Source organism: Mustela nivalis, assembly GCF_964662115.1.
Source record: "Mustela nivalis genome assembly, chromosome: 19".
Taxonomy (NCBI): domain Eukaryota; kingdom Metazoa; phylum Chordata; class Mammalia; order Carnivora; family Mustelidae; genus Mustela; species Mustela nivalis.
Window position 1 is genome coordinate 16,332,985 of NC_139038.1, and position 12,490 is coordinate 16,345,474.

At 55.0% G+C, this 12,490-nt stretch overlaps 1 protein-coding gene across 4 annotated transcripts; it reads left to right on the plus strand.

Annotated features, from left to right (window-relative positions):
• On the plus strand, positions 1 to 8,472 carry ZNF668 (zinc finger protein 668). 4 transcript variants are annotated; one of them, XM_082714337.1, is made up of 4 exons: positions 4 to 84; positions 5,809 to 5,912; positions 6,005 to 6,697; positions 7,071 to 8,472. In XM_082714337.1, the coding sequence occupies exons 3-4, from the start codon at positions 6,027 to 6,029 to the stop codon at positions 8,281 to 8,283; spliced, it is 1,884 nt and encodes a 627-aa protein (XP_082570463.1). In that variant the 5' UTR covers positions 4 to 84; positions 5,809 to 5,912; positions 6,005 to 6,026; the 3' UTR covers positions 8,284 to 8,472. The 4 variants fall into 4 exon arrangements, with proteins under 4 accessions (XP_082570460.1, XP_082570463.1, XP_082570461.1 ...); XM_082714335.1 differs by having other exon boundaries at positions 8 to 84; positions 5,630 to 5,912; XM_082714336.1 differs by lacking the exon at positions 4 to 84 and adding an exon at positions 881 to 2,126 and having other exon boundaries at positions 5,630 to 5,912.
• Positions 8,473 to 12,490: the final 4,018 nt, after the last annotated feature.

Sequence of the window (12,490 nt, forward strand, 5' to 3'; positions counted from 1 at the left end):
CCGGCCCCTCCCTGGCAGTGTCCCGGACTCCGCCGGCGAGAGCAGCTGCCGCGGACGCCACGGACCCGACCCAAGTTCGCGGAGGTACGAGATGCCGGCGGGAAGCCGCGGGGACCCCCGGGCCGCCCCAGCGCGGACGCAGTCCTTGAGGCCTCGGTTTCCCGCGGGTGCAGAGGGCGGATGGGGTTGGCCTGGCGCGAGCAGCGCGGGCGGGGCAGGAGGAGTGCAGCCCGGGGAGGGCGCCGGCGGGCTCCGGCCCAGCGGGTCCTAGAACCCGCCGGTTGTCCCCGCGGGCCGGCTGCTGCGGACTCCAGGGCTCGGCCGGCGCGGCTGCCCGCCTCGTGCGGTGCGGGCCTCGGGGGTCCTAGAGCCCGCCATGTTGCGGGCTTTTGTCCCGGGCGCGCGGCCCGCCTAACGAGGCCCCCGGCGCCCGCGCGCCCCTCCCCGGCCGAGGCCCGGCCGCCCCGCCCGCGGTCCTAGAGCCCGCCATCTTGCGGGCCTTTGTCCGGCGTGCGGCCCTCCGCCCATTCATTTGTTGGTGCTGCGGGTCTCCGTCCGCTCCTCCTGACTCCATCTCCACGGCCGCGTTTCCCGGCCTCGGACCCGAGTCCGCCCCGGCTTCGGGCCCGCGGGGTGGCCTGGCGGGGGCGCCGACGCGTCGATCGTTGCTGGGAGCGGGAGGCACCGGGTCTCCGCAGCTTTAGGCCCTTCTCGGCGCTGCCCCTCGGCCCGAGGCCCTTCAAACTCCCGCGGGCCTCGAGGCCCCATTTTCCTGTGGGGAAGCCCGAGGCCGGAGCGCCCCTGGCCCTGGCCCTGGCCCTGCCCCTGCCGCCGGTTCGGTAGTCGTGAGGGCTCCGGGGAAGCGCGCGTTTGAAGGGGGCCGGGTTTTTCCCGGGGGAGGCGGCGGCCGAGGGCTCCGGGGCGGGGAGCTCACGCGGAGATGCATTTCGGGGGCAAAGCTGGAGGACTGAGGCCGGGGTGCGCGCGCTCTCAGGAGGGGAGCCCCGCGCTGGAGCCGAGGCTGGGAAAGTGCGTTGGGAGTGGGCTGGGAGCTGCCCAGCGTGGACGCTTCGGAGAGCGTCAGCCCTCACTCTGCGCGGCTCCTGGGTCCGCACTCGGCTCCTGGGGCCTCCTGCCTGCCGGCTGCGTATGGACACCCGGGGAGACCGAGGCGCAGAGGGACAAAAACGGATTCCGTTCTGCTTCATCCCCGCGGGCAGGGCCCTAGCCTAAGCTGTCTGGGAAGTAAATCAAGGCCTCTAGCATTTACAGCCTGTTGGGGCAGCAGCCCCGCATCTCCCTCCTCAACCAGTGAAGCAAAGACCAGCCTCCCTCACCAGAGCAGTGAACGCACCGTGGGGTGCTGGCTGGTATTTGGACGTTGTGAACTTGGAAAGGCAGAGAAATTCAGTTAATAAATAGTCGTTGACAGTCTCACAAACCCCCAGTATGGGGGAGGCCGTAGACCTGGGTTTGACTTCTGTCTCACTTTGTTTTGGGGCATCAGCCACAGTTCTAGGTGTACAGGAGACAAAAAATAATAATAATAATAATTAATAAATAAAGGTTCCTGGCTCTTTGCCAGCCTGGAGACAGAGGATTAATAATCCAGCCATAAAATGTGCAAGTGCAACATAAAATGTATAAGCAACAATCAGCACAGAAAGCAGAAGTTTTTTGTTTTCTGGATTTTTAAAAAGATTTTATTTATTTATTTGAGAGAGAGAGAGCACAAGCAAGGGAGGGGCAGAGAGAGACAAAGCAGGCTTTCCACTGAGGACAGAGGCCAATGCAGGGCTCAATCCCAGGACCCTGGGATCATGACCTGAGCCGAAGGCAGCCACTCAACAAACTGAGCCACCCCGGCACCCCAGAAAGCAGAAGTTTGAGAGCCAGACCACTTGGCTTTAAATATTAGCTGTGGCTAACGAGTTCATATCTGTTCCCCTCAGTATCCTTGTCTGTAAAACGGGGGAAATAATACTGTTTAACTTAGTCTGTTCAGGCTAAGCATAACAACAACAACAAAAAAACCCACACAGACTGAAGGGGCTTAAACAACAGAAATTTATTTCTTACAGTTCTGGAGGCTGGGAAGTCCAAGATGCTGGCCAATTCACTTCCTGGTGAGGACCCTTTTCCTGGCCTATAGGTGTCCTCCCTCTGGTTATAGCCTCACAGGGCCTTCTCCATGCATGCGCTCATTCATAAATGTCACAAGATATTTCTAAGCAGTCGCGAGGCTTAGCCTGAGTAGCACCTACAAAATGCATAGAACGATACCTGGCCAGTGGTAAGCTTGCAAGGAATTGTTACCCAGATGACACCATATGGGAAACTGAAGAGGAGGGACTAGTGATTAGCAAGAATCCAAAACTGCATTAAGGAAGGTGGTAGTCAGGGAAAGCCTTCTTTGAGGAGGTGACAGGGGACTGAGGCCCAAATGAAATCAAAGCGTTAGCTACACAGTGATCCTTGGGGAACAGTGGTTCTGGCAGAGGGAGCTACTGGTACAGAGGCCTTGGGGTGGAAAGGAATTTAGCTCTTTTTGGGAAAGAAAGGGAAGAGTGAGCGGGTAGAGAAGAGTGGGAGGTGGAGTAGCCTCCACAAGGGAAAGATGCAGGTCTGTCCTAGGAGCAGTGGAAAGCCTCCGGATGCGGCGCATAACCCTGAAGTAAATACAGACTGGTGGAGAAAGAACCCCGCCCGGGGGCCTGAAAACTTGGATTGGAGTCTGGGCCTCTTGACAAGCTAGGTGTCCTTGTAAAGTGCTTACGGGGGCCTTCCTCTCTGAAAGAGAGGCCTGGTAGCAATGCCCCTCTTCTAGAAGCTTTGTGAAGACCTAAGGATGTGTCTTTGGTTCTTACGTGTTAAGTGTTGGCTGAGGTGACCCCAAGAGCATGTGTCCGAGTCCCATACTCCCTGGATGGTGACTGTCGCACAGGGGTTCACGGACCTGACCTGGAGAAATCCCAGTCTAGGGGGTGGTGGGTGGAAGGTCCTTGGTAAATAAATAATGAAGCGAGGAGCGAGTGGTGGATTTTAAGGTTTCTTTGTTTTGTTTTTAGATTTTATTTATTCATTTGAGAGACAGAGTGTTTGAGAGACAAAGAGAGAGCATGAGTGGTCAGAGGGGCAGTGGGAAAGGGAGCAGCAGGCTGCCTACTGAGCAGGGAGTCCGAAGCAGGGCTGGATCCCAGGACCCCAAGGTAATGACTTGAGCTGAAAGCAGATGCTTAACCAACTGAGCCACCCAGGCGCCCTAATGGTGGGATTTTAGCGTACATAGTCCCCTGCTCTTCGTGGATGGGCTCTTGGTGCAACCAACCTGATGCTTCCCTACCTCCCCCCCCTCCCCCAGGAAGTGCTTTAGGAGGACAGGTGTACACCTCCAGATAGGAACACTGAAGCCCAGAGCTTGGAACCCAGGCAGGGGTCAAACTCTCGGAGAGGGACACAGCCGCAAAAAGGGTGCTGGTTTTGGTCTCAAGGTGTTCCACAGGGATGAGAGAGCATGAAGATGTGGCTTGAACTCTGGGTTCTGATCAGCGTAGGGAGGGCCCAGACAACTGATGCAAGAGCCCAGTAACTCAAGGCAAATTAAACACCTCGATTCAAGCTCCAGCTGTGAGTCTATCTCTGTGACCATGGGCTAGTCTCTAAACCTCTGGGAACCTCAGTTCATTTTTTTGTGAATGAGGACAAGCATCCCTAGCTCAGGAAGCTCTGAGAGAGTGACCCAAGGGAGCATGCTCCGCGAAGTGACTGGCTCTAAGAAGACTCTCGATACTTGAGGGCAGTTATTCACAGAATTCAACCAACACTAGGAAGTACTATTATATATTTTTTAAAGATTTTATTTATTTATCTGACAGACAGAGATCACAAGTAGGCAGAGAGAGGAAGGGAAGCAGGCTCCCTGCTGAGCAGGGAGCCAGATGCAGGACTCGATCCCAGGACCCTGGGATCATGACCTGAGCCGAAGGCAGAGGCTTTAACCCACTGAGCCACCCAGGCGCCCAGGGAAGTACTATTCTTATCTCCATTTTTCAGATGAGAAAATCGAGGTGCCATGACATGAAGTAAATGGCACAGGGTCATAGCTAGGAAGTGAGTGAGGCAAGACTGGAAGCCAGACAGTTTGGCTTCAGAGATGGGACACTTAGCCACAATGCTACACTGATTGTCTGAGCCTCAGGTTCCTTTTCTGTAAAAAAGGAATATATATAACAGAACACGCCTCACAGTGTTGACGTGAAGTTTGAGTTAACACATGTAAAGAGCTTAGGATACTGCCTTTTACTGAGGCAAGTCCTCAGTAAACAGGAACTATCATTTTTATTTAAGGGAAACCTTATCAGTCAGACTGTCCAGAGATGGTCTAGAAAGGAGTTAGTGACTGCCTAATCCAGAGATAGGGAAGAATCCCCTGGAAATTCTAGGGAGAATTCAAGCCACGGGGAAGGTTAGGCCTCATGCCCTTTAACTCACCTTCCAGCCCCAGCACTTAGTGGGAAAAGTGAGGGGGGGTTGGGAACCAAACCAAAACAAGCTGAGACTGGAACAGAGCTGTGCGGGGTTGGGGCCAAAAACCATAGGGGAGATACAGGAAGAGCTTCCTGGGGGAAGTGGGGCTCAAAGAAAGGCTTGGTGGGCTTTGTAATAGCCAGGAGGAACCTGGGAGCTTGCATGGTGTGCTGGAAGTCATGAGAAGTTACTGAGCAGGGGACAAAGTATGACATGATACCTAAAGAAGATTCTGGCTGCCTGTAACATGGCGTTTTTTTTTGTGTCTAGGGGCGGGAGACTGGGGAAGGGTCACTAGGCAGAAAGGTACTGTCCAAGATTCAGCCCGTGCCATTTACCCCAAGGGCTCCTGTGGGTCCTGACTTGGAAGCCACCAACCCCTGAGGTATACAGATGAGGAAGCAGGCCTAGAAAGGAGCACTCGACTCAGGCTCCTTCTGCCCAGACTAGCTTCAGGACACACCTGGCTCCCACCACGGCCTACAGCAGCATCCTTACCCCGCACACTGGCGGCCCCTGCAGCTGCTGCCGAGTGCTCCCTAAGTGGATCTGCCCATAATCCTCTTCTTTTCATCCCCTTGGGAGGATGAGCTGGTGTTAAGACTAATGCAGCCATTAATCCTATTTCCTCCCAGCCGTGAGCCCCAGGAGCCGCTGGGTGGAATGAAAAAGAAGGGGCCTTAGCTAGAGCGGGTGCCCTGGGACGCCAGGCTAAATCAGATGTATTGATTGTGACTGAGACACATCTAACTGCTAGCAGCTGCAGCTGCCCGGAGGGTAGTGAGTTCCCCGTTACCAGAGCTATGGGAACAGGAGCCCAACAGTGATTCCGGAGCAGAGGGCGGACCAGGATTCCTGGCTGGGGTGGAGTCCCTTACAGCTGTGCAAGGCCAGAATTCTGTGAAAAGTTGCTGCCTCTGACTAACCAGAGGGGAAAGACCGAGTACATGCGCTGGGGACTGGGGACCTGTCACTTCAGACAGACGGTGCCCGTCGCCACTTAGCCCACTAATTCTGCCTTCTTCGGGACCTGCCTCTGCCTTCCCTGGGAACTTGGCCGCCTTCAGGCCGGCCCACATCCGGGTAACCTCTGTGTCTGCAGCCCTGCACGGGACCCTGTGCCCTGGCACAGGCCTTAGCCGCTGAGCTGCAGGAGGATGGGGAGATGGACGGAGCCTGGGCCTTCTGGGATGCTTCAGCCTTTGGAGAAGCTCAGGGGCTGGGGAAGAAAGTACCGGTGGACATTTGATGACGCCAGCTCCCTCTCTCGGCCCCTCCAAGGTTACCTGGTCCAACTTCTTCATCAATGAACAGCCCAGAGAGGAAACGCCAGTTCAGAGCGTGAGAGCCAGGAATGTTTGGAAGGAGAGATAGGACCCTCCCTGGTGAGACAAATGCAGATAAGACAGAGTCCCCTTGAGGCTTTAGAGAACGCCAAAGGGACGCGGCTGGTGTCTTAACTCTGCTTCTTTCCTAGAGAAGCTCCAGCCTTGGAAGCCATGGAGGTGGAGTCTGCGGAGGCCCGGTCCCCCGCGCCCGCCGCCGCCCCCGCCCCCGCGCCGGGCTACAAGCGCTCCGGCCGCCGCTACAAATGCCTGTCCTGCACGAAGACATTCCCAAATGCGCCTCGGGCCGCGCGTCACGCGGCCACACACGGCCCCGTAGACTGCGCAGAAGAGGTGGCGGAAGCCAAGCTGAAGCCAGAGACAGAACCCAAGGCCGAGGATGCTGGCGGGGACAAGGGGTCAGGCGCATCGGCCAAGCCTCGGCCTTACGCGTGCCCGCTGTGCCCCAAGGCCTACAAAACGGCACCCGAGCTGCGCAGTCATGGCCGCAGCCACACTGGCGAAAAGCCCTTCCCTTGCCCCGAGTGTGGCCGCCGCTTCATGCAGCCCGTGTGCCTGCGTGTGCACCTGGCCTCCCATGCCGGCGAGCTGCCCTTCCGCTGCGCTCACTGCCCCAAGGCCTACGGCGCGCTCTCCAAGCTCAAGATCCACCAGCGCGGTCACACGGGCGAGCGGCCCTACGCTTGCACCGACTGCGGCAAAAGCTTCGCCGACCCCTCGGTGTTCCGCAAGCACCGGCGCACGCACGCCGGCCTGCGGCCCTACGGCTGCGAGCGCTGCGGCAAGGCCTACGCGGAGCTCAAGGACCTTCGCAACCACGAGCGGTGAGGGCGTGGTGCGGGGGCCCCGTCGGGGAGAGCTAGGGAAGGGCCGGCCCGGGGAGCCCGTGGGAAGGCGAGCGGGCGGGCTGCGGGGAGAGCCGAGCGCCGGGGAGTTGGGTGCGGCGGGGCGGACCGCGCGCGCGGGGCTGGAAGTGGTGCCCAGAGGATCCCTGGCAGACGCTGGCGGGCGGGAGTGGAGCCGGCCTGGGCGCGCGGGGCCAGGTCTTCCCCGGGGTCTGGAGCCGGCCGGAAGGTTCCCGCCCCGGGGCGCAGCCGCTGGTCCCCGGGGACACCAGGAGGCGCCGCGGTCCAGCGCGGCCACCACAGGGGCCGGGTGCCAGGCCTGCCGCCTCATGCCGCGTCCCCTGCTCCGCAGGTCCCACACCGGTGAGCGCCCCTTTCTCTGCTCCGAGTGCGGGAAGAGCTTCTCCCGCTCGTCCTCGCTCACGTGCCACCAGCGCATCCACGCGGCGCAGAAGCCGTACCGCTGCCCGGCCTGCGGCAAGGGCTTCACGCAGCTCAGCTCCTACCAGAGCCACGAGCGCACGCACTCGGGCGAGAAGCCCTTCCTGTGCCCGCGCTGCGGCCGCATGTTCTCCGACCCGTCGAGCTTCCGGCGCCACCAGCGCGCGCACGAGGGCGTGAAGCCGCACCGCTGCGAGAAGTGCGGCAAAGACTTCCGACAGCCGGCCGACCTGGCCATGCACCGGCGGGTGCACACGGGGGACCGGCCCTTCAAGTGCCTGCAGTGCGACAAGACGTTCGTGGCGTCCTGGGACCTCAAGCGCCACGCGCTGGTGCACTCAGGCCAGCGGCCGTTCCGCTGCGAGGAGTGCGGGCGGGCCTTCGCCGAGCGCGCCAGCCTCACCAAGCACAGCCGCGTGCACTCGGGCGAGCGCCCCTTCCACTGCACGGCCTGCGGGAAGTCCTTCGTGGTCTCGTCCAGCCTCCGGAAGCACGAGCGCACCCACCGAAGCAGCGAAGCCGCAGGGGCGCCCCCACCGCAGGAGCTGGTCGTGGGGCTGGCCCTGCCCGTCGGCGTGGCGGGCGAGGGCTCCACCGGCCCCGCCGCGGGCGCCGCGCTAGGGGACCCCCCAGCAGGGCTGCTCGGGCTGCCCCCGGAATCGGGCGGGGTGATGGCCACCCAGTGGCAGGTGGTGGGCATGACGGTGGAACACGTGGAGTGCCAAGATGCTGGGGTTGGGGAGGCTCCTGGTCACCTGGCGGGGGCAGGCGAGGTGGGGGCAGAGGAGGTGGACGAGAAGCCGCCGCAGTTTGCCTGCCGCGAGTGCAAGGAGACCTTCTCCACGCTGACGTTGCTGCGGCGGCACGAGCGCTCGCACCCGGAGCTCCGACCCTTTCCCTGCACCCAGTGTGGCAAGAGCTTCTCTGACCGGGCAGGGCTGCGCAAACACAGCCGCACCCACAGCTCTGTGCGCCCCTACACCTGCCCCCACTGCCCCAAGGCCTTCTTGAGTGCTAGTGACCTGCGCAAGCACGAGCGCACCCACCCTGTGCCCATCGGGACCCCCACGCCCCTGGAGCCCCTTGTGGCTTTGCTAGGAATGCCTGAGGAGGGACCAGCTTGAGGCCCATGCCCCCTCCACCTCACGGCCAGGAGCCCAGACTTCACAGGGTGCCTCCTGAACCTCTCTGCCCCTGCTTTTTAGACTCCAGATTCCTGTCCCCCGGGCAGCTAGCTTTCCTTGCCAGCAAAGAGTTGGGGGACAGAGACACGTGTCCTCTGAGCAACACTCATTAAAACATTCACTTTGACACTGGGTTGTCTTCTGTTTTGGCTGGGGGAAACGGAATGGGAGTTTGGGCATCACATAAGGTTCACTGGAGACCCCTGGATTGACAGATTAGAAACCAGAAGTGTCTTTGGCTGGCTTGTTTCCCAGTGTATATTTTCAGAATGTCTTGACAAAAGGTTCCCTGGTCAAGGAAGTACAGAAAATACCCTGTGCCCCTCTTGGGGATTTTTGGTGATCAAAAGTGTATTAAAGTCACTGATACAACAATGAACAAATCTACTTACATTTGTTTAGCCCAATGTTATTTCATCATGGAAACTTTTTACTGAGTAGTTCCATCCTTTTATAGATAATCCACTGAGGTCCAAAACTAGTGTATTTCGTATACTGCAATAACAAACCAGAAAACCCACGTAGGGGATGAAGGGGTTCCCCTCACAGTAGCAACAAAACCCATAAACTATAAAGGAATAAGCCTCACAAGAAACATGCAAAACCCATATGAAGAAAATGGTATCCCCGTTCTGAAGGTTGTAACCCCTAAGTGAAAGGAGACGTACCAAGTACCTGAATGGAAAGACATTAAAAATGATTATTCAGGTGTCTGGGTGGCTCAGTTGGTTAAGCAACTGCCTTCAGCTCAGGTCGTGATCCTGGAGTCCCAGGATCAAGTCCCACATCGGGCTCCCAGCTCAACGGGGAGTCTGCTTCTCCTGACCCCCCTTCTCATGCTTTCTCTTGCTCACGCTCTCTCAAATAAATAAATAAAATCTTTAGAAAATATAAAATAAAAATGTTTATTCTAGTTTAATCCTTAGATTCACTCTCATCCAAAAAGTTTTTTTTAATTTTTATTTTTTCAAAGATTTTATTTATTTATTTGACAGAGACAGAGATCACAAGTAGCAGAGAGGCAGAGAGAGGGAGGGGGAAGCAGGCTCCCTGCTGAGCAGAGAGCCCGATGTGGGCTGGATCCCAGGACCCTGGGATCATGACCCGAGTTGAAGGCAGACACTTAACCCACTGAGCCACCCAGGCGCCCCAAAAAAGGTTTTTTGTCGTTTTTGTATTTATTTATTTCAGAGAGGGCACGTGTGAGTGGGGCGGGGGCAGAGCAGCCGAGGGGTGAGGATCTCCACCCAACTTCACACTGACTCTGAAGCCTGACTTGGGACTCGATCCTATAACCCTGAGATTGTGACCTGAGCCTAAATCAAATGAAGGCTTAACAGACTAAGCCCCCATGCAACCCCCCAAAAGGGGCCTGAAAACCCAAATTTTGAAAACTCAAAATGCTACATAATACATTTTTAAGAACGAATGGAGGTGAGGTATTTGACAGATAAACAGCAACACACTGATGTTAAAACGGGTTATTATTAGCACAAGAATAAGTTAGCCAGTGGCGTGGGGGCAAAGGTTTAGAAACAGCCCCATTTCTGGGAATTTAGTTTACAATAAATGTGGTTATTCTAATCAGTGGAAAAAGATAGGCTGTTAAATTATAGTCATATCCGTACTCTGGAAGCCTACACAACTTTTCAAAGAAAAGAAACAAAGCCCCACATTTAGTGTGAATTGGAATAATCTTTTGGGAAGATGATTTGGTCATGGTTATTAAAAAGTTAAGTGCAGGGGTGCCTGGGTGGCCCAGTGGGTTAAGCCTCTACCTTTGGCTCAGGTCATGATCCCAGGGCCCTAGGATCGAGCCCTGCTCTGCTCAGTGGGGAGCCTGCTTCCCCCCCCCACTCTCTCTCTTTCTGCCCGCCTCTCTGCCTACTTGTGATCTCTCTCTCTCTCTCTGTCAAATAAATAAATAAATCTTTAAAAAAAAAATAAAAGTTAAGTGCATATACCCCATGGCTGGGCAAGCACATGTCAAAGAACTTACACCACGAGTTTTTTCTATGTCCACAGCAAAACTGAAGATAAGAATGTTTGGTGCGGCAAAATCTGTGATAACCGGGAATACCTTAAAAGTCTACTAGCAAGGCCCCTTGCTGGCTCAGTTGGTTAAGCAACTGCTTTCAACTCAGACCAAAACCACAGAAGTTGTGTTTTATTTTTGTTTGTTTGTTTGTTTTAAGCAGACAGGAGGGTGCCTGGGTGGCTCAGTTGGTTAAGCAACTGCCTTCAGCTCAGGTCATGATCCCAGAGTCCTGGGATCAAGTCTTGCATCAGGCTCCCAACTCCACAGGGAGTCTGCTTCTCCCTCTGACCTTCTCCTCTCTCATACTCTCTCTCACTGTCTCTCTCAAATAAATAAATAAAATCTTTTTTTAAAAAGTCCATTAGCAAAGGACTAATTAAGTAAGGCTAGCCACTGTAAAATATATTATGCAGCTATTTTTTAAAATGACATTTATTAACCCAGGTTGTTGAAAGATCTCCCAAAAATATGTCAAGTGAAAAAAATAAGATGCAAAGCAGTATGGTTATACTCCCATCTGGGTCTAATCACACATTCATACTCAAATTCCTATAGAATATTCTTAGAAGGAGGAGTGCCTGGGTGGCTCAGTGGGTAAAGGCTCTGCCTTCTGCTTGGGTCATGATTCCAGGGTCTGGGGATCGAGCCCCGCATGGGGCTCTCTGCTCAGCAGGGAGCCTGCTTCCTCCTCTCTCTCTGCCTGCCTCTCTGCTCTGCCTACTTGTGATCTCTGTCAAATAAATTAATAAAATCTTTAAAAAAAATATTCTTAGAAGGACACTCCAGAACTGATTTTGGATTATTATGAAGTCCAGCCGCTAGGGCCCTCCCGATTTATAAGCCAAAATGAAGCCAAAGTTCAGGGAACCAGATCCTCCTTTCCATGCTCTTATCATCTCTAGACTTATTCTTACCAACTCTAGACCAAGCTGGCAGCCTCAGGAAGTGACCAATGTGCAGCCCCTCTCTAGGCCCACATGCCAGTCAAAGGGGACTTGGGCAGCACCAGGTAGCTTCAGGAACAGAAGTATCAAGTGTCCCCTGATGTCATGGACCTCACTTACAGTCGTCATGACCAATCCTCAGAAATTAGTTTTAAAAAGGTTCTCATTCCTGCTCTCCATCAAGGACAAGGAGGCCACATGGCACCAGCAAGGACCAGGGTGTCGTGGTTGCAGGAGAAGACACCAGTTTGGCCAAGGACACTCACTGCCCAAAGCAGGATAAGCACTGACCCCAGGCTTTCTGCCTGTCCAGGCTGGAACCAAATACTGACAGGGTCCAGGAAAGAAACAGACTTGGACTGGGGTGTTGGAAACAGGGGGATTTGGGTTATTCCCAACTAGCTTTGTGACGTTGCCCAAGATGATTTATGTTGGGAATGACGAGGCATCTTTTAAAAATTGGTACAAAGATACCATATTCCCTAATCGACAGATACCCATGGGTATCTGTCTATAGTGAAGGATGAAGTGGTCCCCTGGATGTTTGGGAGGAATCCACAGCCTCCGCTCCCTTTCTGAGCCCCGACAGTGCACCATCTCTTGGTCTCCCTTCTCTGATACCGCAGGCACCCTATACCCCAGTGCCTGCTCCCTAAGGACTCCGATGGTCTGACCTTTTTAAAAAAGTATTTTAACAGCTTCATTAAGATATAAATTACATGCTGTACAATTAACCTGTTTAGATTATCTCTGAATTGGATTCCAATTCAGTGGATTTTAGGATATCCACAGGGTCCTCGAAATCTAATTTTCATCTGCTTGAAAGCAACTCCACACCCATTAGCTGTCCCTTCCTATTGCCCCCAACCCCAACTTCTTTCCCTTAGCCCTGGTCAATCACTAATCTACTTTCTATCTTTCTGGAGTTGCCCTTGTGGATAATTCATGCAGACAGAATCACACCATATGTGCTGTTTGTAACTGGCCTCTTTCACTTCCAACAGCATTTTCAAGGTTCAGCTGTGCTGTCAGTACTCCAGTCCTCTTCATTGTCAATAATCTTCCAGTGTATGGAGATAAATTTCATTTACTTTTTTGAGAGGAAGGGAGGGAGAGGGGGGAGGGGCAAAAAGAGGGGGAGAGAGAATCTTAAGCAGGCTCCAAG

Excerpts from the sequence above, each read along its gene's own strand:
- ZNF668 (XM_082714334.1), top strand. The coding sequence starts at position 6,027 with ATGGAGGTGGAGTCTGCGGAGGCCCGGTCCCCCGCGCCCGCCGCCGCC. Across the intron at positions 6,698-7,070 it reads GACCTTCGCAACCACGAGCG|GTCCCACACCGGTGAGCGCC; the intron begins GTGAGGGCGTGG and ends CCTGCTCCGCAG.